At 39.4% G+C, this 25,621-nt stretch overlaps 1 protein-coding gene across 1 annotated transcript; it reads right to left on the reverse strand.

Annotated features, from left to right (window-relative positions):
• GTF2A1 (general transcription factor IIA subunit 1) lies at window positions 1-25,149 on the reverse strand. The gene is made up of 9 exons (XM_054635324.2): window positions 24,868-25,149; window positions 17,664-17,765; window positions 15,851-16,055; window positions 13,403-13,467; window positions 11,171-11,246; window positions 9,769-9,902; window positions 8,550-8,870; window positions 7,555-7,644; window positions 1-4,552 (listed from the first exon to the last, which is right to left on the reverse strand). Exons 1-9 carry the CDS (start codon window positions 24,895-24,897, stop codon window positions 4,445-4,447), a joined length of 1,131 nt encoding a protein of 376 aa, XP_054491299.1. The 5' UTR covers window positions 24,898-25,149; the 3' UTR covers window positions 1-4,444.
• Window positions 25,150-25,621: the final 472 nt, after the last annotated feature.

The following is a 25,621-nucleotide window of genomic DNA, read 5'->3' on the forward strand; positions in this document are numbered from 1 at the left end:
TGAAGTGGCAAACATTTTTAAATAACATCTTTAATTAAAGTTTTTGCAAAGGCAAAATATTAAACTTAAAATAGGTCTTAGTACATCAAAATACTAAGTTCTCTAATCGTATTCCAAGCATGGCCTTTGAAACATAATATCCTGTATATCACAGAGGAGCAACCTTGATCTGCAATTGTACAGAATGAATTTTACAAACATAATAAATATATTTACCCCCTTACACATAACAGTATATGTACAACAGCAGTTGACAATAGTAGCTCAGAACAGCAAAAAAGGATAGTCCCCCACTCCATAATCTATTGGTACCCTATGCACTCTGGAACATGTCTCATTGGATGACTGTACATATAGCTAACCCAAGGTAGTTTTTCCTGTTTCAAAAAGCTCCTTTTGTTCCACAACATCTAATCCACCAAATAATAATTAAAAAAACACACTGCATGAACTGCCTGAAAAAAGTAGACGACATGGAAACCAATGTACTGGTTTTTACACATTTCCCAACCAATCACAGCAATGGGAAAACGAGACTTTAAATGCCAGACACCAATACAGAACAATATGCAAGTTTCTTCATCTTGTATAGTCACTCATCTCGAAGTCTGAGAAGAACTCTAATATCAGATGGGGGTGCATGGGTGGTGTGGGATGGCACACAGTAAATCCCACGGTGCTGTGTAAGGCAGCCCAGTATCAATCCAGTGTGCGATGCCCTAAAACCACTGTTCATTTCCTGGACATCTTATTGCATTCTATCAGGAAGCTTTTACTTTGGGGGAAATTCTGGGGGGGTTTATTGTTTTTAAAGGAGCTTTTACAAATTGAAGAGATTAAATCAGTATTTAATTGATTTAATCTCAACTTTGTTGAGTTAACAAGGTCTCTTAACTCCTTCATTGAAATTAAGAAATTTTACTCTGGTAGTGTTATCTGGTAACATAATTACTACTAACTGTCAAGAGGTGAAATTATTTTCACAGACTCAATGAAGTTTACTTTAACACTCCTAATTGTGCAGCAAAAAGATAAGAAAATATTTATTTTAAAAAAATCAGTTACATGACACAACATGTTTTTTGCTCTCTTCTAGAAAATGTGCTTCAGAATCACGTATCAATCCTGGAAATAAACTCGGACCACAACTGTCACTTTAAATAGTGTTGAGGAAACTGAATGACGTTTAAAAGCAAGTTGTGAGTACAATGCAGGAACAAGGAGTATGAAATCTCAAAGAAATCTTGTTGCTAACCAGCAACTAAAGGGGGAATAAAAACATATTTTATTTAAATAGTCCAATAAAGTTCCTTATGTGACTAAATTCTCTATTATCTCCTTAAAAGAAAACATTTCATTTTGTTTTCCACTTAGATGGTTTTAAATGATTGCACACACTAAAACCTAACAGAATTAGCGCAAAAAAGTTGCTTTTCTGATTGAAGCACTGCTGGAAATTTACTCTCTCAGGAATCATTGTCATACTGGCAAAACAGGTATTCTGCAAACTGAAAAGGCACAAGACTCAATTTTGCCCAGTTGCTCTACAAGTTTCCATCAGCCATCATGGTTATAATTCTGAAGTTATCTTCCCCACTTTCTTTCCATCATAAAAAAAGGTGCTCCATTATCTGTGCAAATTTTAACATAAGCCCTCTTGAAACCATTAATTGTTTCCATAATACTGAACTATTTAAATTGGAAAAAAAAAGCGCTATTTCTAAGGGGGAAAAAATCACTTATGAACATGGGAATCCCTTGCCCTCTGAAAGGAATGGTTTCTTTTGAACCTAATGAAATGGTCTGTTCAGTTATATAGTTAAAACCATGATTAAAAATTCAAGTATAATAATAAAATTAAGCAAACTACATTCTTACAGCAAGCTGCTACAATAAAATGAAATTAAAACATGCTTTTTGACTTAAGAAAAAGGAACACTTGATGTAGCAATAAGAGCACAGTTTGGTATGTGCATGGTTTGACTGGCTTTCCCAAAACTTCACAGATATTTGTATTTGAAGACAAAACCTATCTGAAAAGCATACCATACAATTAGCTTGCAAGAGGCTGTGCAAGTTCAGAAAGCTTCTAACATCCTTCAGAACAGACTAAGCTTAATCACCTTTAAAGTTCAGCTACCCTTTAAAATAGAGAGGCTACGCAGCTTCTAGTATACGTATGTGGGTGAGAAATATCACTAAGTTGTATGAAAACAAAGTGTTGTATAAGTAAACTGGGTTCCAATAGTATAAAAAGGAATCTGTAGCTAAAGGATGTTTTTTCCTTTTATTGGTTTGGTTGTGCAGCATTATGGGAATTTTTCGGAAGTCCACTACTTAAGACTTATTGGTAACAGACATGGAAATGGTGAGGGAAGGAATTAGTTGGTATATTATTGATTTCCTTGCAGTTTTACATAGAAGTGTCAACAGCGGTAAAAAAATAAAATATCTGCGTTGTTCAGAAGAAAGCAAACACCAATCAGTTTGAGATACCTTGAAAGTCCCCAGGTAAAAATGCAGTCTAAATGATGATTCCATTACTGAAGAATCAATTAGAAGAATCATCAATTAACTTTTCATAAAGCTTATGAATGTAGACGGCTTTCAAAGAACCATATGGCTCTCAACATAGCCCACAGGCAGTTTCAGTCATTATCAACGAGAGAGCAGGTGTACAAAATCACAGCAATAAAACCTTCTTTACAATTTGTTGTGATTTTTCTACATACTACTGAGACTACAAATGCACTTGGAGGCAAATGAATCAGAGAATGAAAATTAAAGCAGTTGTTACATACTGCTGAAATACACTTGTGACTTTGTTAAATAATGTTTACAATATCTCGTTCTCAAGCCAAAAATAAAGTCAGAAATCATGTCTGCTGCTCATGGTCTTAGCTAATTCAGTAAAAATTATCTTTGTTGTGTCCTTTTTTCATCAACTTTTCAAGCACCCAACAAAATGTAAAATTTTTTTTGAAATGGTGAGCCACATGAACATTCCTTCCTCAACAGTTTCTGAAGTATAATGCCCATTCCCTCTCCTCGTTCAGAAGTAACTGCATTTCCAAAAGCAGGGTTTGCAAGCATGGCCCTATGCAGGAAGAAAAGTTCTTCAACTTCTGAGATGAGAAAGGGAAGGAGGGGGGAATAACTTTGTTGCTTTACACAAACTGAACACAAGAAAAACCCCAAACAAACAAACAATAAAAAAGGCAAGTGAAAAAGTGACTACACAAGGTTTAGTGCATCTGACTGCTTGATTTGCTGTAACCAAGACAGTCTAAAGATACTCTAACAAAGTTTGTGTTCTTAAAAGCTGTGCAGCTTTCTTCATGAAATTATATGCCATCTGGAAACTTTAGAGAGATTAACTGCTGCAGGTAATTTCTGGCTATACTTTTTAGTAAAGCAAATCTTTGATTAAGAGTTGCAGCCAGGATGTTAGAATTTTTATGTGATTTTTTCTGTATTAAAAATTTAGTCATTCCTGTGGGTCTGTTGAATTATTTGTGGGTGTCTGGACTACAAACACAGTAAGCAGGTAAAGGAATGCATCTATTATGGCATTACCCAGATATTGGATTCAAAAGGCCTCCAAACCCTTTAAAAAATGTTTTTGTTAAAAAATCAAGGGAAACTTATTTGTTTCAATTCAGTGATGCTGAACCACCACAAAACAGCAAGAATATAATTAACAAGTTAAACAATCTGACTTTTGTGGGGGATGAGGTGCTTCAGATCTTAAAAATGCAGCCCTAGATAAAACCTATCACATGAAATGAAAATAATTTTGAAACATAAATCATTTTACCATTTTGTAACTGCTAGGAACAACAACCTGTTTATGGGGAATGGCATTGAAAACAACAAATAGATATAATAATTAATGAGCATATCAGAATTAAAAATATTTTCCTTATACAAGTTATTTAAAATTTAACACCTTAATTCTTACCCTTCTGTACAAAGCTTGCACGCAGTTTAAGTAAGATTCTGACCATCCTCACTACCAAAAGGAAGTGTTCAAAGCAAAGATTTGTACACACAATAAGCACTTTCAGATTAATAATCTATCAAAGGGAATAGTTCCTTCAATCAGTGGAAGAAGTATTTTAAAATCTTAAATCAAGGGCAGGGGGGACAAAGCCTTACATGCTAAATACCAGCTGTAGGTACCTGTATGTAGAATTGATAATTAAGGTATTCCTAACACACAAAACCAGCTCCCAGACAATGCTATAGCTGCTACAGTCCATGGCTTGCTCATCTGAAGTAGTGTCTTTGTTGCCACATTTTACCTTTGTTCCAATACTTTTGTTTATTTCTGATGTGCAGATACACATTTTGATTGGAGTATATATCCAAGTCTCAACCTTTCCTGCTTTTGTTTTGTTTTTTTCCTTTTACAGGGAGTTCTTTTGTTTTGTCTTTTAAAACTTCACCATTCTGCGTCCCCAATGGCTTTGGAAAATACATAATCTCTTCCATTAAGATTCATGATGCCATCTTTGAGATGAAATTTCCATTTGTTTTTACTTCTGTGAATCTAAAAACAAGGCAAAAACATTAACCTATTACTCTGCATCAGAAATATGTAATAATGCATAAGTAAATTATAAGAGAAAGAAAAATAAAAATAACTATTAGACATACATTACTAAATTATTAAAAATACTGAGTGCCACATCCAGACTTTCCTTAAACTCCTCCAGGGGCAATGACTCCACCACCTCCCTGGGCAACCCATTTCAATGTTTAAGCAACTCTTTCTGTGAAGACATTCCTCCTGATGTCCAGTCTATATGTTTAATTTAAAACTAAAGAAAAAATAAAATTCAGCCTAAAGGTTGAGGAGTAAACTTTGGCAAAATTTAAAAAAACCAAACCAACAAAACCCTCCCACCACATACTTTAAGCACAGAGCAGACAAATATTTGCCATCTATCAAAAACTGCATCTGAAAGACCAAAAGACCACCAGATGACCAGATACTCAAAGAAAGCAAAGACTTTTCAGAAAGCTGAAATGCTGTCCAAAAGGAAAGGTTATGATAAACTTCTGCAGACAGAACAAAGATGTAATTCTAGACCAAAGAGGGTTCTAGAAGTTCAAATTTTACATAAGTCATAAAAACAGGTAACCCTGCTGCAATTTTTCCAGTTTTATCAAGCATGGGAAGTCTCACCATGAACCATTGGTGCTGTAGAAACAGCAACATGGCACCAAACAGCTATGACCATATCACTCTACTCATTATTTCTAGTACTGCTTGATCTGTTCTCACTTTAAGCTGAAAAAATGACGGTCAGTGGCAAAAGTTAGTGAGCAAGTAGATGAACAAGGAAAGGTCTGGCTTATATACACTACTTGCTCTACTGAATGGTATTCCATAAAAATCCCTCATCAGAGCATTTGAGCTGCCATGAGGTCAGATGAATAACTGAATAAAGATGAGAAAACACAGGTAAGATCACAGTTTCTACAGCAAAATAGAGTTCATTCCAGAAAAAGGTTTGTGCTGGTTGGAGTCCACACACTTTAAGAGCTTACTAAGGATCTGAAAAATGACAAAATGTATTGATGATACAATGAGTTACTGAAGAGCTGCAGAACAATGTCACTGCCCTAACTCTGTGTAAGAAAACAGTGGTGGTATTCAAGGCACATGAACACAGTAACAATGGGGAAAAAAAAATCAATTTCAATTTACATGGACAATAAAAGTGGTGGGTTTGAACTAACAATTGCAAGTCAGGAATGAGATTCCAATGCTCTAAGACTTTCTCATGAGAATATCAGCTCTGTGTCCAGTGGGGCCAAAAACATACACAAACTATGCAGAACATTGCTACACCAGCAAATAAATTGAAATGTTATCTGTGCTCCTCCCTAAACCTTATCTACCCTTACAAGTAAGATACAGAAAAATCAAACAGATCTGCAGAATGAAAGTAAGAGCAATCAAATATTTGAACAGCAATCCAACATCTGAATCAGGTACAAATAAAGTGCAGCTCTGATTTCAAAGACATGACTGAGGAGGGCTACGGTCATCTGCAGTATCATAAACAGCACCAAGAAAGCAAAAAAGAAAAGACTCTTTAGAACTAGGAGGTATCATATGAAACTAATGGGTTTGAAAACAAGGTGATCCTACACACAATACATTTCTAAAACTTCTTGTTGCAAGGCAAAATTTTCAAGGACTCAAAAATAATCAGATTGGTTTCTAACAAGTAGAGGAAAATTATCATCTGTTGACCATTTGAGAAGAAGGCACTTTCTCTTCCTCAAGAAACAGTTCACAGAAGAATGTTTGTAAAAAGCTCTACATGAGCATTGCCACCTGTCTGTTCTTGTCTCATAGTTCCAGAAGCACCCACCATCAACTGATGCAGGACACTGGGCAGGAGGGAACTGCTCAGATCTAAGCTGATCCTATATATTTTAGAGGCAAACTGAATAATGATTTCTTGAAAAGAGATGAAGTCCTTTCAGAGTATGTGGCACTGGAAGATAACGAGGGACACTGCTCCCTACCAAGTTCTCATTCCTAACTTTTAAGATGGTAAGGATTTCAGAGTAGTTCCTGTTGTTCAGTTTCAGCAGCTCCCAATAAGCTTTTCTACCTGCTGTTCTGAGTCCCTCACTATTCCTTACAAATTGCCTCAAAACAGTTTTGGATTACAGTCTAGAGAAGACAGATGGCTGGGATGTAGGTCTTAAATTCTGTGTTGAATCTGATGGCAAGTCTAAGCAGAGTCTGGGCATAACTGAAGACTTGCTAACCCAGTCATTCTTTGCAGCACAGGAGCTTACAGGTTTTTTTAACCCCTGCTTTAAAAAGGATCCCTATTTGTTGTAGCCCAATTAATTGAGTACAGGAGAAGAAAAAGGAAAAAAAATCCACATCAAATAATCTGCGTACTACCTCAGCCAAAAGATTCTGATTGTCTAGACACATTTAAAAAGTTTCCAGCACAGATGAATCCAGGGAAAATCTGATCCCCTGTAATGACTAAATTCTTGCAAGACAGTTCAGCAGAATTTAAAGCAAAACAAGCACAAGCATTCCACACTTCCATTTGATATAGCACAATGCATAGCACAGAAAGAGCATTCTCCTCTGGTAACCATTCCATCATCCAGAAAAGATACTTTTAGTGATCAAGGAACAGTTTTCTGCAAGTCTAAATCCTGAGGACTACTTTTCCCATTTATAGCCACAATAAATGTACAAATTTAACAAAAGCTGACCTCTCCTGGTCCCAGAAGACTGCCCTTTTATTAAAGGGCATAAAAAGACACTACAAAGAAAAATAAAATGCAGCTTAATTTTTCTAAGCTTTACCTATTACCAAGTTTAGTACAAACATGGTACACAAACCTGTTTTAAAAACAATAGGTAATTCTTACATTTTCATTCACACTATAGTCTGTATAGTTTTACCTGTACTTAAGAGTTACAAAGATACTACTTAAAATTTTTAATTTGATAGTAAGAACAGAGCAAGTAAAACTTTTGGATTGTTTTCTGTAGAGATTTACCTTATCATACTGGCACACAACAACATTTTCTGTATCAAAGAGTTCTTGTCCTTCCTCATCACTCACATCATCTTCACTGTTCAGAGGCTCCTGAAAGAAACACATGCAAAAAGTTGTGATGGCTGGCTAAATTACAGCTGTTACTTCAATTATTAGCATGAGGCTACAGTGTTGTCTATGAACTGCAGGACCCAAAATGCAATATTAGACTTTCCAACAGAGTGCTGATGCCTCCTACCCTCCCTCCTGAGAAGATACCCTTATGAATTTTAGTCTGGAACTTCAATGTCCAGGCCAGATGCTAAGCACTGCAGCCTTTTAACACCACAACTATTCCATTCTTGCTCCTTCATTGTAAATGTTTATGCAAAAATATGCAGATTTTCATTTTTGTAAAGTTTTTAAGTGGTAAGAACCACTGGCTGAAGTCCAAAACCAAGCCAACTCAAAGTCAAAATTAGGCACATGCTATTAAGAATAGTATGCCTGTTCCTGTCTCCTTATTTTATTAAATCAAGGTAAGATGCTTTCTAGAAGATACTTTATAATCAAATTTGAGTTCTCAAGCTTGCTCCTGTATAACAGAAAGTAATGGAATAGCCAATGAGATACAGGCACACCACATCTGTTGGTCCCATCACTGAACCAAATGCTGCTCTCCTTTTTGTCTATCTTAGCACCCTGCTTTTGTACACACTTGGTCTTAAGCAGAGTTCACCATTTATTTTTGTTCATGAAGGTTACAGGACTTCATGACCAACCTCTCCATAACATCAAAAATATTCCTATTGAAGTGTTTAAATGGTGTTGGTCACAGCTAATTTTTGCTGTTTCCCCCACACCCTCTCCAGCTGCACTGCTTTGCTAATACACACCATTTCCACAACTCAATAAGGGTAAAAGTTATATTCTCAAAATTACTGAAGTAATTGTACTATTTGATATAGACAGTTTTCTTTAAAATACCAACAAAAATCCCATAATACTAAGTTTACCTCTTCAACTTGGCCATCTTCACCCCCATCTTTTTCTTTCTCTTCCTCTTCATCATCATCGTACTCTTCTTCCTCATCATCCTCTTCTTCAGACGATGTGTCCCCTGTTCCATCAACTTGGAGAACAAGTGGTGCTTGTGGTTGTGCCTGTTGCTGCTGTGGCTGCTGCTGACCAGCTGCAGGAATCTGTGCTTGAGCTGGTGTAGGGGCAGCCACTGTTGTAGGTATAACTTGAGTTTTATTTCCTGTAAACAGGATCTGCTGAGGCTGAATAATCACTCCTGTCTGCTGGGAAAGCCCTCCAGGGAGAGGAGCCAAAACCTGATGGAATATCACTGTAAGTACTGTGGCTGCTAACATGACACACCACCACATCACAGACTCAAAGGAAACAATTAAAGCATACCAATCTGACTTGAACTAATTACAGAAGAGTTACAAATATTCCACCCATATCAGGTACATAATTTCAATTTTAATCCCATACCTTCTTGCACTATTTGTTGTTAAATTTGCTGCATTTTGCATTGCTAAATTTAAGAAAAAATTTTAAAAGTCTGTCCATTCTAAAACATAAGCACTGCCACCACACCAGAGTTCCAAACACAGCACTGGAATGTTTTAATTTGAGCAAAAGATTATTTTAAAAAATCTTCTTAATAAAAAAAATTAAAACTCTTCAAAAATTGTTGGTCATTCTTAAACTGTACAACTGTGGCACTATAACAATGTGACTTTGTGCTAACACAGTCTGGACACACAGCTGACCTTGTCAATAAACAACAATCTTACTAAAACATTGTATTTACTACTGAAATAACCAAGGAGTGTCAATTTTAGGTATTTTCTTCTGTGTGTGAGGTGACTCAGAATCATTTCAATTAATTTAAAAGTACATAGACTAGGATTATGCACATAATAGAACTCAGCAGGAGATGCACAAAATAAATTTTTTAACTGCAGCCAATCAATATCTGGCAAGAATAAAAGTGACATTAAAAACATTTCAAGATTGTTCATTATAGAAAAAAAAAGCCCCACAAAAAAAAAAAAACACCAAAAAAACCCTGCCACACTTGACACAACTTTCTCTTTTTTTAAATTATACTGTTTCTGAGTTTGTGTTCTAGTTCAACTTGTTCACAAAAACATAGTAATTTAGTAAGTACTATAATGTTCTTTTCTTCCAAGTGTACCTATTAAAAAAAATCTCCTTTACCTGCTGAATAACAGGTGCTTGTACTCCACCAGGCTGCATTTGGGGTATAACCTGCTGCTGTAGAACCACTGGCTGCTGTGGTTGAATAATATACTGAGCTCCATTTGCAGTTCTAACTACTTGGAGGATCTGGCCTGTAGTAAAATAAGTATCAAATGAATCAAATGTACAAAAATTTTAAATTGTTAGTTTAAAAGCTCATTTCCTGGAAGAATACCAATGGCAATTAAAAGAGATAAATACTAAAACAATTCACTTTCATCAGTGACAAGACAGTATGCAATTCCAGCTGTTCCAGAAACAAAGAATAGGGTTCTTTACCATCTAAATATGATCATTAGTTTTTCACATTTCTTATCACAAAGGTGGCGTAAGAAGAGAGAAGAAATTCAATTAGATAATCCTGAACTTTATACATTTCCCTCAGATGGATCTCCTGCTCTCTCTTCACAGCAAAATGCAGTCCTATTTACCAAAACAGTTAATGTACCTGAAAGAAGGGACTTCCCCAGCCCTAGTCTAAGAAATTACTATAAATGTTCAAAACTGAATTATTGCTACAAAAGTAACAAATGTAGGCTGCAGATTATTCTGTGCCATAACAAACATAGATGCACTTAAAACTGGGAAGATTTTGATTTTTAGAACAGCTGCACATTTAAATTTTACTTCATCTATACCATTAAACATTATAGTGTTTAAAACAGGACGGTTAAGTCCCAGGTGATCCTGGTGAGCATAGGAGAATTACTTCAGCAAAAGCAGCAACTAGATCTAGAAAATGAGATTTCTTAGGCCTTTCTTTACTTCCTGTGCAGTACAGAGCTATAATCAGGTTTATAAAATCAACATAAGCTGAAAGTACATGAAATATCAGATATGCTGCTCATCAAAGTAACATTTAATCATATTCTAAATGCTTGGTATAACAGTATTTCACAACTGTAAATATGAAATAAAGCTAGCATTGCTAGAAAAGTTAGAAATTCCACGTTGCAGGCTTAGCAGGCATGAATAACCTTAGGACATAACTCTTCTGAAGTCACAGAAGTAGTGATCCTACTCCATAGTAGCTCAGTACCTGAGCTTGGATCATGCATCACAAAGCTCAGAAATACACAAAGGGGAAAGACAGTAACACCAATCCCTGTGCATCTAGAACTTCTCTAAGTGGGGAAAACCTAGACAGATTCTAATCTACAACACCATTAGGGCAGAACCACAAGATTCCTAAGTCAGTGAGCAAAAAGTGCAGGAATCAAGTAAAAAGACTGCACTACCTTGTTAGGGTGGATTACCAGGTCCTGCTTTTTAGCAGTTAATAACAAGAAGTAAGGCACAGAATGCTTCCCTATTAACCCCCCTTAAAACTATAGCTTGTTCTCAATATTAAGACAGTTACCTGAATTTGTAAGTATCTGCTGAACTGGAGTAACACCAGCGGGGAGAGCCAATGTAGCTGCAGTGGCTGCAGCACTCTGAAATACAGGAAAAGCGTTTTAACCACAAACGTAATATTGACAATGTTTCATCTCACAACATGCTGCCTGAACATACCTAACTTCTTATTACCATTTGCAGTGTTTGCACACAAGCTCCTGCAGCCATTAAAATGTAGACATTTCAACTGTACATTATGCTACATATAAAAATTATTTTATTTTCCTTCTCTAATAGTAAGAACACTGAAGCAAAATCACTAAATATCAGACCCTAATGCAACTTGGTTTCTTGCTCTATCTGCAAGCTCAGCAGATAAACCTCTGCCTTCTCTGCTGATCTCCTAAAACACTGCATTGCTCATGTGGCAACTTCAGTTACACTTTTTCAAAGCAGCTGAGGCTATGGGCCTACAAATCTGAAGGTACATAAGGTACTGACTGAAGCAATGATTATCTAGGCCTGCCTTGTTTTCACAAAGCACAGTAATCAGGTTTGCACTCTTCTTCAAGTCCCACATTGCACAGCTCCTCTGAGTGACCTACACATACTGTGCACTGACTGTTCACAGAATGACTCATTTTTTCTCTCAAGACAGCTGGTTCAAAGATAAAGTGGAACTATCAATGAGTACTGATTTGAACCTGCAAGGAAACAGAATTTCAACACAATTATGGGAGCTCCAAACACAAAACTCTGCATTAAGTCCTTAATTTGCAGAGGATGATGGACTTCTCTAGAGGCCTGTGCATTTCAAGGGTCCCACTTCAGCTGCCATGGAAAAGGCTACCTTCCCCTGCTATAAGGGAACCATAGCCAATTATTCTTTGTTACTGAAAGGATTTAAACTTCATAGCTGGGTAGAATGCGTATTTCCTGTTTAGAAGAAACAGATCTCCCCATACTGTCAATATAACAGCTACATCTCCCAAGATTAGAGATCACCACACAAAACTAAAATATGCTCTATGCATCCTCACATCCCAGACAAACACAGATGAATGAACTCTCATTACTCTCTGCCTTCCAAAATATTCAAAGTCTGTCAGATCCACTCTTTCATATCAACTCAAATGTTTCTAATAAAGAATATTTCCAAATTGATTGTAACTCTTTGCTGAACAGTAGTTCTCTGTGGTAGACAAAGCATCAACATTTTGACAGTAGTAGAGTTTAAAAAGCTTGGCATAGTCATTTTTTTCTATACCCTGAGATAACTGACAGAGGACAAAAACACATTTAATTGTTGGATTTGTAAAGTTACAAATCCCATTGAAATGGTTATCAAACGCAAGAAAAAGGTGAATGTTTATGTGCTCTTGGCTTGTAGGTAAATCATGCTATTCAAGTAACAAAGTTCAGGCTCTTTTCTGTAGCAAGATCAGCAGAAAACAGAAAAGTAAGAGAAGGCTGTTCTGCTTCAAAACTTGTTGCATCATGAAACTTTGCTTCATGGGCTTCTACCATAGAAGTGGTAAGAATGTAATGAATTCTGGTCATAATACACATAATTAAACTTATATTAGGGGTTATCTTCAAAGCTTTGCAAACAACTTATTTCTCCTTAGATTAAGCCAGGGCCTTTAAAGCAAGATAAAATAAGCAATATTAACCTCTGGAGATACAGAGTGTAAAAAAACTGTACATGATCAGAATCAGTTCTATATGCTGTTACATAATTAGTGAATGGAATAAATGTGACCAAGAAAGATCTATGTGAAATGCTAAATCATCTCTCATTTAACATAAACTGATGTTTCAGCATATTTAACACTTTTTCCTGCATCTAGTAAATACATTATGTTTGCATCAGTTACTGGTGGTGTATTGGTATATGAGTATATTGGTATATACCAATATAGGTATGTACCAATATATCAATATTGGTATATTGGTATATATCACCATGGAGATTCATACCAGCAGTATTCCAATTTCTGATTTTAAAAAAGTTTTGGTTACATATATTTAAGCACAGGATCAAAGTAAGTCCTGGATTTGTTGGCAGAAGTCATACATCACTGTTCCTAGACTGTAAGTGAAGCAGCAAAACTCAGAAAGGTGGCAGACGGGTTTCCCAGTGTGCCCTAAATTACTTTTAAGCATCTGATGACTAACAGAAATTTATATTTACTGTTTAATCAAAGCAATTTACATAATGACAGTGTAAGCCTGTATAAACTTCTTCTCTTACCATGCCTGATGCATTCATATGTGGTATCAGCTTGGAATCTGGCACAATAACCTGCTGCTGAGGTGCTAGAAATGAAAAAAAGCCCAGAATTTAACAAAAAATACACAATCTGCCCAAATAACATCCAAGCCAGAGCAACTCAGAAAGATTATCACCTAAATGTCAGCTGAGCTTCACCACAAAACCAAACACTAAGCAGTCTCTGGTCTTAGTAAGTTTTACTTTCAAGACAATATTCAACAGCAGCTCGGAGGGGAGATATGACTACTTTGCCTTTACAGATCTTGTTTCAAGGGCTTCAGTTACCTATTCTGTATCTAGGTAAACCAAAATTGAAAATGTATTGGGCATCGTAAATTTTATCAACATCTCACTAATACCTCTAATTTTAGTGAGATGTTGATAAAATTTACGATGCCCAATATCAGAGTTCTTCAAAAACAAAAAGTTAAACTCTTAAAACAGACTTAAGCAAGAATTATTCCAAGATGAAGAGTAGCAGGATGCTGCAGTTAGCCTGAGCTATGCACAGTCAGCATAGCTTTAAGCTCATGATCTTCACTGTCTTCTGAATGCAGCAGAAGCAGCTGAAATGTGATAAACCACCTGTCCCACACAATCAAGCAGCTTTGGTGCACTAAAGGAAAAGGCTAGCTAAACTATACCAACAACCTGTTGATCATCTGCAAGTGCATATGGCCAAGATAATGGAACAAGCAGGTTGCCACTGCTATTATCAGTGACAGTAAACTTCAAAGTGACAGAGTGATTTGAATTAATTTGTCATTGATGACCTATTCTCCACCCAATCCCTTAAAAAAATGACACTTAAGAATATTAGGAATAAGAGTTTCTAGGAAAGATTCTGGGGTAGGAAGCCTCAAAACCGGTACAGAGATCTGAGGGCATCTCCAATTTTCATGGAAATGAAGGAGGGCAAAAGATTAAGGAAATCTCATGAACCTGTGGCAGGACCACAGAAAGGACAGCAGGAATCACCATGTCGATCATCCTGATCCCTGCCTGGGACTGCACCAGGTCATGTGAAGAGCTACTATACCATCTCCACCATGGAACAGGGAATTCAAGTAATTCAGAAAACTGCATCTCTGTGATGCAAGTGCTTTGATATCCTCATTTCATTTAGTCTCCGTGCTGTCATTTAGTTGTAAGCCGCAACAGTGGGCAGCAATGAATCAGGCCGAAGTGCGTTAGCAGAGGCAGGATCCGGCCTCCCCCGGGAGCACAGGGAACACCTCCTCGGGAGCACAGGGAACACCTCCTCGGGAGCACAGGGAACACCTCCTCCATGTTCAGCGCAGGGACCGCGGGCCAGCGGAGTCGCGGCTGCTCCGCCCAGGGGCCGCCAGAGGGCGCCGTGAGCGGCCGCCCCCGCGGGGGCCCCGAGCCTCGGCAGCCGCCGTGTCTATCGAGAGGCCTTCATCTCAAAATTGATTTTATCCCAACGCACAGAACTATTTGTGTCTAACCAAAATAAAAAGTACTATAAGAAGAAAACAAGCAACCAACACCCATCTTTCCCTCCCTGTCAAAAAAGTGCCCCAAGCCAACCACAAAACAACCAACCAAAACGACATCATGGAAAAACTGATCACACCAGTTCTATACTGTGTTGAATACATGGTGGTTGGGTTTTGGAGGTAGACAGTGAGGGATATCAACTCATATCTGTCTTTGACAACACAGGTTTTCTGAGCCATGAAATCTGACAAGAAGACTGAAGTCTGTGACTACCACAGATAAGTATTTTATGTCACAAATTTAATAACACTGAAAACTCAATCAAGCCTTTCATAAGTGGCAGATATGATTATTCAGCATATATGCAGTAAAATTCAGTAGTATTTATCTCAGTTTTCAACCGAAATTATAATGGCTGGATAAAATTTTAATTAAATTAATAATGAACACACAAGTCAGTTATTACAAGAAGCAATACTGTTTGCCTAGCTAAAACATACCTTTTACATCCACATCTACATAACGTGCAATCTTTTAAGACCAAAAATATCTACATATACTCAGACTATTACACAAGTATTTTTCATATCCTAGCACTGAGTTATGCTAACCAAAAATGGTTTTTTGAAATAATTTGCTCCTAATGACATTACCACCTCATGACTAAACTGTCAACTGCTTATACTGGCTTGAACTTAGAGCTGCTAATGGAATTTTGGAAGTTGTGCATTCTGAAAGCATGTTATGTTACAGATGACCAAGAGAAGAATCCAGCTTCTTCAAAATCTTCTAAAGAATATGACTTAAAACAAATACCAAAACACATTTCCCCCAGCTTTCTTGACCTATTGAATAGAGGCCAAGTAGAAAGACAGAAAGTTAACCACCGGAGAAGCATCCAGCCCTAGATTTAGAACATGCTAAGGAGCTGGACTAACTTCAGAGTGTTTAGAGATGAAGTCTGACCTTGCTGAGATGCTGGAATAAGGACCTGTTGTGGCTGAGACTGCTGCTGCACAGTCTGCTGCGGCTGAGGTGTGTGATGGTGGTGGTGATGATGCTGCTGTTGCTGCTGCTGCTGTTGCTGTTGTTGCACCTGCAATAAAAGCTGCTGCTCTTCTGAATGGAAGCCATCTACAGCCTTAGACTGCATCAGCTTGTTCTCCCACAGCTAGTTTGGAAAAGGAAACAAAAATATCTGTGTATAACTTTTACTCTACAGGATTTGTAACAATATAATGACAGTACTCCAAAACTGAGTTTCACTGTTTATTTTGTGCAAAAAGCCCAAAAACCTTCAGGCAGATACAGACAAAAGATAACTCCACAAAGTTAAGAAAAGGAATTAAATATCTCTTGGCACTCCAAGATTAAACTTTAACATTCTTTCTTTCTTCCAAGTGTGGAAGATTCACAACAACCCTAACAGAAGCATGAACTGAGATAAACTGGTAACTTTAAGTAAGACTTTAAGTTTTCCATTTTCCTATATTCCTTCTTTCTTACCTCTTTAATCACAAAAATAATTCTTTATTACAGCTTTCCTCAAGCCATTTCTTCTTGGAACTCCTCAATAAAAGTTGTTTAAAGACTACTGCCTCCTACAACAGAAGCTACCAGTATACCTAAGATAATGCCTCTCTACAATCATTTATACAGTTTCTACCACAATATCAAATTCAGCTTCTCCAGCCCTACAGCTCTTTATGTCAGCTGACATGTCATCAAAGGACAGACACAGATGCAAAAAAGCAGCTCTTGTAAAAAGAGCAACAAGAGTACTCTGTAATACATCAGTCTAGAAGAGTACACTCAGGACTCATGATTTCAAAATCTGCTTAGGGCTCCTCTTCAATACTTGGTTTTCCTTCTTGTCTCTTTCCTCATTAATTTTTTCTGACATCACTTGCAGAACACAAATACCACAGCTCTTTTTTTATAGCTCTCACTGTGTTTCCACCAAGACAGGTCATGGTCTCAAGGAAAAAGTCTTCACCTGTTTCAGTCTAGACAAATTCCAAATTAGTTTCCCACTCCATCCATTTTTTAATGCTTCAAAAATATTGTGAATGCTCACTGAAGAAGATTATACAAAAAGTCATCTCCTTTCCCAGTTTGCTTTCTTTTTGCTGTTTTGTTTTGTGATTTTTTCCCTTCACCTATTAAGGGCTTTTTTTATTCCTGAAGAATTTGAAGAAAGCTACAGGAGACCCACTAGATCTCAGGTTAACATCTTCCCTTCATTATGGACCTTTGATTCAAACCCACTCCATGTAAAACAATTCTGAATCAGAGCTTCAGGCAAGCATGATGCATACAATGTGATTTATTACATACCAACTCCCCAAATGACAATACCTTTGAAACTACAAACCTTACATGCAAAAATCTGACCATGTATCTAACAATGCAACTCTTCTTCAGAAAGACAAAAACATCAAGAAAACATCAAACAGGGCAGGCATTTTATTTTTCCTGCAGAGAAACACAAAAAACTATGTGGCTCTAAAACAAACATTTTTCCCTTTTTTAAAAATGCAATGTTTTGGGGATTAAAGTAACACTGCATTCAGATGACTGCTGTCAGATTAACACAAATAACAGGGTGAGCAGACCTACCTATACAACAGTGCAATTCAAATGATATGGGGATACAGATATCCAGATTACAGTGTTTAATTAACTAAAAATTAGTACTTCTAATGTGAACAACAGTAGCCAGATTTGGAAACTAACTGCTGTATTGGTCTATTAAAAAAAACTTTTAAGTTCAACTTACTGTTTTGAGTTCCATGAGAACTTGTTCATCCACTCCTTCATCCAGAAAAACTTCTCTGACATCATTAATGACATCTTCAATTACAGACCTGTACAATTTAGGCTTTAAAAAAAAACCAATAACTAGTCAGCACTGTTTTGAAAAGAATCTGTCACTTTACTATTAAGATAAGATTTCCCCCCACAAAAAACTGCATTTTAGAATACACTACATGTTTCCAAGTGACTGAAATATCCAGGAAGGTATAAATCAGGAAGAGCAGTTCAAACAAGGTGAAGTGGGAAGGGACTGCTCACGATATTCTGTGACATAAGTACAGCACAAGAGTTATCAAGCCATGAAGGGTATAGTTTAAAAGAGACAAGGAGATTGTTTTCCAATAACTCAATTTGTTTTCTGCTTGAAAATGTAGATGCTAAACACGCAAAAATGCCGAGATGAGTGCAAAATGCATTAAAGAACATTCAAAGTTTGAAAGTATATTAAAGACAGGAAAAGAAACTTGTCAGTACTTGCACCAAGTATGGCTTAGAATGATCTTGAGCTGAAAAACACCGAAGGCTCAAAAAACTGGAAGGATTCATGTGAACATCCTGTTCTTCCTTACATACCTGTTTTCAGAAACTCCTTAAGACTTTATACTAGGTTAGACAGACTTCTGTTTTCAATCACTACATATGCTTTTACATTTTGAATTTTTCATGGGGAAATACTAAAAATATGTTGTTATTATTACACTGCTTTCACACCTAAACTATCAAAAAAAGTAAATTGCCAGTTCACTTTAGATTGCTAAAAGAGGCTCTGGAGCCTCCATTCCTGCAGACACTCAAAAGCCATCTGGACATCATCCTGGGCTCTAGCTGGCCCTGCTCGTGCAAGGGGGTTGCAAGGAGACCTCTAGAGGTCCCTTCCAACATCAACCATTTTGTGAATTTTAAAATGAAGGTACAATTTAAAATAGAGAATGCAAACACTTAACATTATCAATTAAAGCACAACACTTAATTCATAAAACCACACGGGAACTGCACTATGCACATGCTGTACCTTTTAAATAGTACAGTTCAGACCTTTCATTGTATGTATGAAGCTCAATGGGATTTTGGCTAGGCTTAAATATCTGTGCTATCTAACTTCAAGGCAGCCCAACAAGCTGTAAATTATGGTTGATAATCTTGCAGCCTGCAATCCACATATACTTCACTGCCCAAGGTTGCTACTTGGCCTGGGAGTACACCAATTTTAAACTGAGAAAGAAAGCAGCCACAACTTTCTCTAAACTGTCATTCTCCTCAGCCCCAGTGCCCAGCTCCCTTAAGCAATAAACCCTGACTGATGCCACACACATCAGATATGTTGTATATATGGACAACAATCATCCTGTACCAGTGCAGTGGGTTTGGTACTCCAGGAAGGTGGTGCCCCCCACACACACACAGGAAATCTGCACCAAACACAACCAGATAGTCCAGAGGTGCAAGAACTACACAAATGTACTTAATGCACTGAAGCACTTATTTTATACACAGATATTTTCTTCATGTATTCCAGAAGTGCTGAATTTGTTGCAGACATGCTAAAAATTGTATTTCACATCTTATGGAATTGTTATGCCTAAATTATGGAATAATGTAGGTAGATTAGTAGCCCGTGATTTACTAATCCAGGGAAAATCCGAGTAGTCAATAAGCACAAAAGAGAAGCTGAATATCTTTACTTTTAGATGTAGAGGGGGAAAAAGGGAAAATAAAACTTAAGAAAATGCATAAAGATTCCAAGGGAAATAAAAGACTATATCTGGAACCTAGAAATAAGCAGTCTGATGGCTGCCTAGTGCCCTTACTGTTTAAAAAAGCTCCGCACTGAGGCACGCCCAAGTTGGTTTTTTTTGTTACAACCCCTTCCTCCAAAAAGAAAAGGAAGTACAAAAATAAGCCAAAAAAATCTCAACAAAACCCAACATACCACTCCATGTTATTTATCACATTTTAGTTTCAAAACATGCTGCTGCAAATCAAGTAGCTGAAATGTTATCATTCATCCTTTTATTACTGGCCTTAAAAAAAAAAAACTACTAAAAATTCCTGGCTTCAAGTAACAGAGGAAGTTGCCATCCTTGACAACTACATTTACAGCACCTATGTCCATGATTTAATTTCTTCAAAGAAACCAAAACATACCATAGTGTATGCTCTCTTATCCAGGTTTGAAATACTGCATTAACGATTTTTTAAACATTAAAACAGAGTTTCAAAGCCAGACTTTTCTTGAGTGCTAGTATTTAAAATCTGTGTAATAACTCAGAAATACCAAGCACCATTAACAGGATTATTTTTCCACTTAACTCATAGCATGCAAAAAGACATTCTACTTAATAACATTAAGTCCTATTATTTCTATAATTAAACAAATTGCATGAAGCTTATACAATTCAACTAGCACGGAAATACTACTTAACCTATTCCATATATTGTTCCTTATTACATTAAAAGCATCTGTTCCTTAATGCCAAAACCACATTCTGCAAATAAATATGCTTAACCTCAAGCACGTGAGTTACTTTATTTAAGTCAAGAGAACTACCTGTATGCCTAAAATTACAATCAAAATTCCTGCAGGACGGAGGGTGCATTTTCTCCTTTAATCCTCATCTCCCTAAGTTACCTATTAGGTCTACTTTTCTAATAAAACACATTTTACACAAACAGGCCCTAGTAATTTCCACCAGTAACTACTTCCTCCTATCTGCACAGTCAGGTATTTTTGTAAGGTTTAGTCACAAAGCCTTCTAAGGTTTATTCACAAAGCCTGAGTCTATAAAGCCCTAGAAGAAAGATACCAACATTCAGGTACAACAAACTGACCCCACAGCCCAACAGTCTACTTGGGAATTTCCTTTTTTCCCTAGGGAAGTAAGAGAAAAAAACAAATTCAAGCAGTTATTGGTGTCTAGCATTAGCTTAGCAAGACCTCAGAAAGACAGGTTAAGAGCACAGATGTTCACTCTGCCATTGCTGACACAGGATCCTTCTGCACTACTTCCAACAGCCCAAGCAAGCAGGTAAGTGCCCCAGAGAGGACAGTCCTGCAGGGTTGGAGTGAGCTGAATGACATGTGGGTTTAACCAGCCCACCAGCAGTCTGTACATACACCTGTCCTTCTGCATGAGCCTCACAGTGTACTGGATCTCAAAATGGGTCAGAATTTTCACACTGGTTCTAATCACACAGTAATATACATGATACACTCATGGCTCTGTGATTAGGAGGAAGAAAAGAGAAAACAAAACATGTGCATGCTTATAATGAAACAGTGTCTGTCTGATTTTACCTGTACACATTATCATAATACCGAGAAATACCCTGTTCAGTTGAAATTCTCTTTTGTACACTCCTACTGAACATCCAGCCTAGGTGGAACATCTCCCATACTGGGGGTAGCAATGCCTTCAAGAGACATTCACAGTGGAATTCTGAAGAGTATCACAGAATGCTCTTTTCCTACCTAATAAGAGGCATATCCAGAAAAATTACAAAACAGTCTTAAGTTCCAGACTTTAAAAGAAAGCACACTGTACTGTTTTTAACATACACTAAGTGTTAGGTTTAAGCATTATTTATATGATGCTGAAGCTGTTTAAATAAGCCATCTAAGAGTCTGAAGTTGAATGACAAAACTATTTGCATACACTGCTTACTCAAAAAATAAACACAGTAATACAATTACTGAGTGAGTCTAAAGATGGCATAGTAGGTGTGCTTTCTAGTAAGTTTTTGCATTCAGTCAGAGAAAGCAATGCGAACAAATGGAAACTTTAAAGATTGCTATTAAAATAATTGTGCTTTCATCTGGTTTTTATTAAAGTGCCTCCCTCATAAAGAGAACATTGCTGTAAATGTCAAGCTCTTTTAAGAGCAAAATACTCAAATCACTCTTCAATAAACACTATTCCAAGCACTTACTACAGATTAAAGACAACAATTAAAATTCCTGATTTATTAGATACAACCACAAACACATAGAAGAGATCTGGAATCTTACTATTTCCCCCTCCAGGAACATAAGGGAATGATTATATTTTACTTTCTCTGTGCATCTTGAAAAGAAAACTCCTGAGTATGGTGACACTGCTACACGCAACTCCTAATCCAGGAGCAACCAGCAAGCTATTTTAAGAAATGCCACATGCCTTTGGGGGCTTACACTTCCTACATTCCTTCTGCTTCAAGGCAACAAAAACTGCAAGCCTCTCTAATTATTATCACAACACTTGGGATTCCAGCAATTTGGATTTCCAATAACCAAGACGTTACGGAGAGACAGACCACAGCATGCTCTGTACATTTGACAAGGGTTCATTCCTGGTTGCTTCTGTAGCTCTCTCTGAAACATCGCTAATCTTTCTCCCAGCTGTGCAGTTGCCACTGTAAGCTGGCCACAGGCAGCCAGCAGAGAACACTGTAAAGGTAACTACTTCTAGTCACAATTACACCAAAGATGTGCATAAAAAAAAGTAACATATATCATCTACACTGTAAGCGTTATGTTTTTTTTATGTTGTTCTAGACTTTTACAAATGTATTACCTTTATCACCCATAAAATCTTATACTATATATAGCTGTTAACATCTATTATTTGTACTTAATTACAGAGAACAGATTTCTAGCAATTCAGATTTGATCAGATGCTGACGTGATGCCATTGACACATTAGGCTCCCGGTCCAGCTTCCTAAAGTCACATGGTTGCAGCATTTCAAAATGTTCCTACTCATCTTTGGCAACTCTTGGCTAAGTAATATATTTCCTGCTACTGAATGAGATCCAACTTGATAAAATTGAACGATTTTACTACTTAACTGAAAATTAACCCAAAGCATACCTATCTGAAGCAGGCTCATTTTAAGCTTGGCTTTTAGCATTCCAAACATTGACACTTTTCAAAAGAACTTCCAGTACAGAATTACAGTAAAAGAAAAGAAGTCTTAATAAATTATTGAGTCAAAAATATTTACAAGTCCTCTGGAGATTATTCAACATGATTATTTTTTTCAACATGATTATTCAACACGATTATTTTTTTTCAATTCAGTACTACCTCAGTCAAGAGAAGAAAAACCTCTAATTTAGTACACAGAAATAAAACCTTTTCTTACAATAAAACCACAAATCGATAAGTTCATAAACAGAAGGACAACTAACATTCAAATCACACACATTCAATATGCATCCTCCTGAGTAACTGCCCTCTGTGTAACAGCTAACTACTTCCCTAAAGTTTTCTGATACAAAAGCTGACAAAATATCAAATCAAAGATGTTTCCTTGCAATTGCATAAACCTAACTCACAAGCATGGCACTAACCTTTCAGATTAGGAAAAGAAAACTAAGATACTTTGCGTTTTCTATTGTATATTTTGTAGAATACCAAATACTGTAATGAAACTAAGTAGCAAATATTCCAAAACCACTGCTCTGCCTGGAATGCAATAAAATATTTGTACACTTTAGGCACCAGAAACACACATAAATCACTGAGCAGCATCTGCAGCCCATGACCCATAAAACTTGAATATTAACTTCACTTTTGGGGAGACAGCTGTAGTCAGACCTTGGCAATGCGCCATAAAATAAATACCACAACTCTCCTTGATACACTGGCTAAGAACCGTTTAAACACTCCTTTCCCCACGCAGCAGAAAAGCTACTTTGAAGACTTTACAGGAGCACAGGAACGTGTGCGAGCTGTATGCCAAGGACAAAAAACCCCAAACCCTGAACAAACAAAAAAAAATCCTACAGCAAAACCCAAAACCAACCAAGCAAAATAAATTTAAAAAAAATATTTTAAAAAAAGGTTAAAAGGGTAGAACAGATTCAAATGCAGGAGTAGATGAAAACTGTCTTTGTGCAATGCGTAGAAGCAAAAGAAAGCCCATTTACACGGGCTAGGAGACACCCTCAAAGCACCCGCAAAGCACCACCGCTCCGCAGCCCGGTGGCGACGGGGACGGGCGGCGCGGAGGGAAGAGCGAGCGGTGGGCAAGGCCGGCCGGGATCCAGGGACCAGCCGCCCGTCTCCCAGCCTCCGCCGCGGACGCATGCACCTCCCAGCCCGCGCTCCGCGGCTCGCTCCCTATTTAAAGGCTGATGTGGTGTTTAAATGGAGAGGCGGTGACGTGGGGCTGGAAAGCACCTTCCCATCCTAGCAGAGTCTATATTAGAGAGCGGCAATAGCGCTATATAAACAGGGCAGCCACAGGGAGGAGGAACACAAGGAGCAGGGAGGCAGAAAGGCAGGGGGAAGCCATGATGGATCTGAGAGCCACAAACAAGGGGGCCGAGCCCGCCGCCGGGACGCCGGGTTTGTCTCCTCCAGCGCTTCGGGGCGGGGGTCGCGGCCGGGGGCGCGCCGGGGAGCGGAGCGGCGGCCGGGGGGGCTCGGTGGCAGCGCAGGTCTGTGTGACTGCTTGTTGCAAACCTCTGTGAGTACAAGTGCAGCAGCGAGCCACCCGCCAAGGTGCAGAAAGCACGAGAAGGGAACGGGGTAGAGGTTTGGGGATTTTTTTTCTTTTTTTTTTTTCTTTTTTTTTCCTTCGTTCTTTCTTTTTAAAATAAATACTGCCTCGCTCGCCAGAGTTGAGGGCTTTCACTCGGCTTAGCCGATCTGGCCGGAGTGGGATAAGTGCTTTTCAACCATCGTCTCCTTCTTACAAAGCAACATAAAATGGCTCCAGCGGAGCCCAGGCGGGCTTCCCCGACACCGCAAAACCGAAACCTGGCTCGGGCGCCCCTTCCCCTCGTCTCGGGGCGGGCGTTAGCGCCCGCGCTTCTCCAGCTCTCGCCCCTTCCCCGGGCGCCTCCCGCCGGCGGCGGCGGCGCCCCCCGCCCGACGGCCCTTCCTTCCCTTCCCCGCCGGACCCCCGGCCTCCCCGCGGGGCCGCCCCCGGGCCGCCGCCCCGCGCCCCCACCGCTCCGCTCCCGCCGCCTCTCTCCCCGCCGCCGGGCGCCACAAGTTGGCTGCCGCCGCGGGGGCGAGGCTGCCCCGCGCCCCCCGCCGCCCCTGCCCGCCGGGGGGCCGGGACCGCCCGAGGCGGGCGGCGGGAGGGAAGGGAGTGCGGGGGAGGGGGCGGCGGGCCCCGCCGGCCACCTCCGCCCGCGCTGCCCCCGGGGCCCCCCTCGCCCCCCGACCCGGTCCTTACCACGGGGTTTGTGTTAGTCGAGCTCGCCATGTCCCGAGCCCCCCGGGACGCCCCCAACCGCGGGGGGGAGTCGCCCCTAAAACAATAAACCTGCCCGGCTGCGTCCCCCCAGCGCCCGCGCGTTCCGCCCCGGCTGACGGGCGGCCCCGCGGCCTGCGCCGGGCTCGCTCGCGGCCCCGGGGCTGCAGCCGCCGCGCTGCCGCCTCGCCCCTTTATATAGCGCGAGTCGAGCGCTGCGCGAGCGGCCGGCGAGCGGGGGACGCGGGCGGGGGGGCGCGAGGCACCGCGAGAGCTGCCGCGAGACCGCGCCGGGACCGGAGGCGTCACGTGGGACGCCCCGCCCCCGCCGCCATGACATCTACCGAGGCGGAAGTAGCTGCGCGAAGCCGCGCGGCCGGGCCCTATCGAGGCGGAAGTGGCTTCGTCTCTCTCCGGAGCGCCGTCCCCGCCCGGCGGGTGATGTCACGGGGCGCGCGAGGCAGGCGGCTGCGGGGGCCGGGCGTTCCGTGGCCGCTCGCGGGACGGAAAAACGGAATGGTTTAGTTTGGAAAAGATCTATGAGACCATAGAGTCCAACCAGTGACCAAGCACCACCGTGTCAGCTAGACCAGGGCACTAAGTGTCACCTCCTTAAACACCTCCACGGATGATGATTCCAGTCTGCGCTGCCCATTCCAATGTCTAATCACCTTTTATGTGAAGAAATTCACCCTGATGGCCAGCCTCAACCTCCCCTGTCCTCCTGTCCTGGCAC

Source organism: Agelaius phoeniceus, chromosome 6, assembly GCF_051311805.1.
Source record: "Agelaius phoeniceus isolate bAgePho1 chromosome 6, bAgePho1.hap1, whole genome shotgun sequence".
Classification (NCBI taxonomy): Eukaryota; Metazoa; Chordata; class Aves; order Passeriformes; family Icteridae; genus Agelaius; species Agelaius phoeniceus.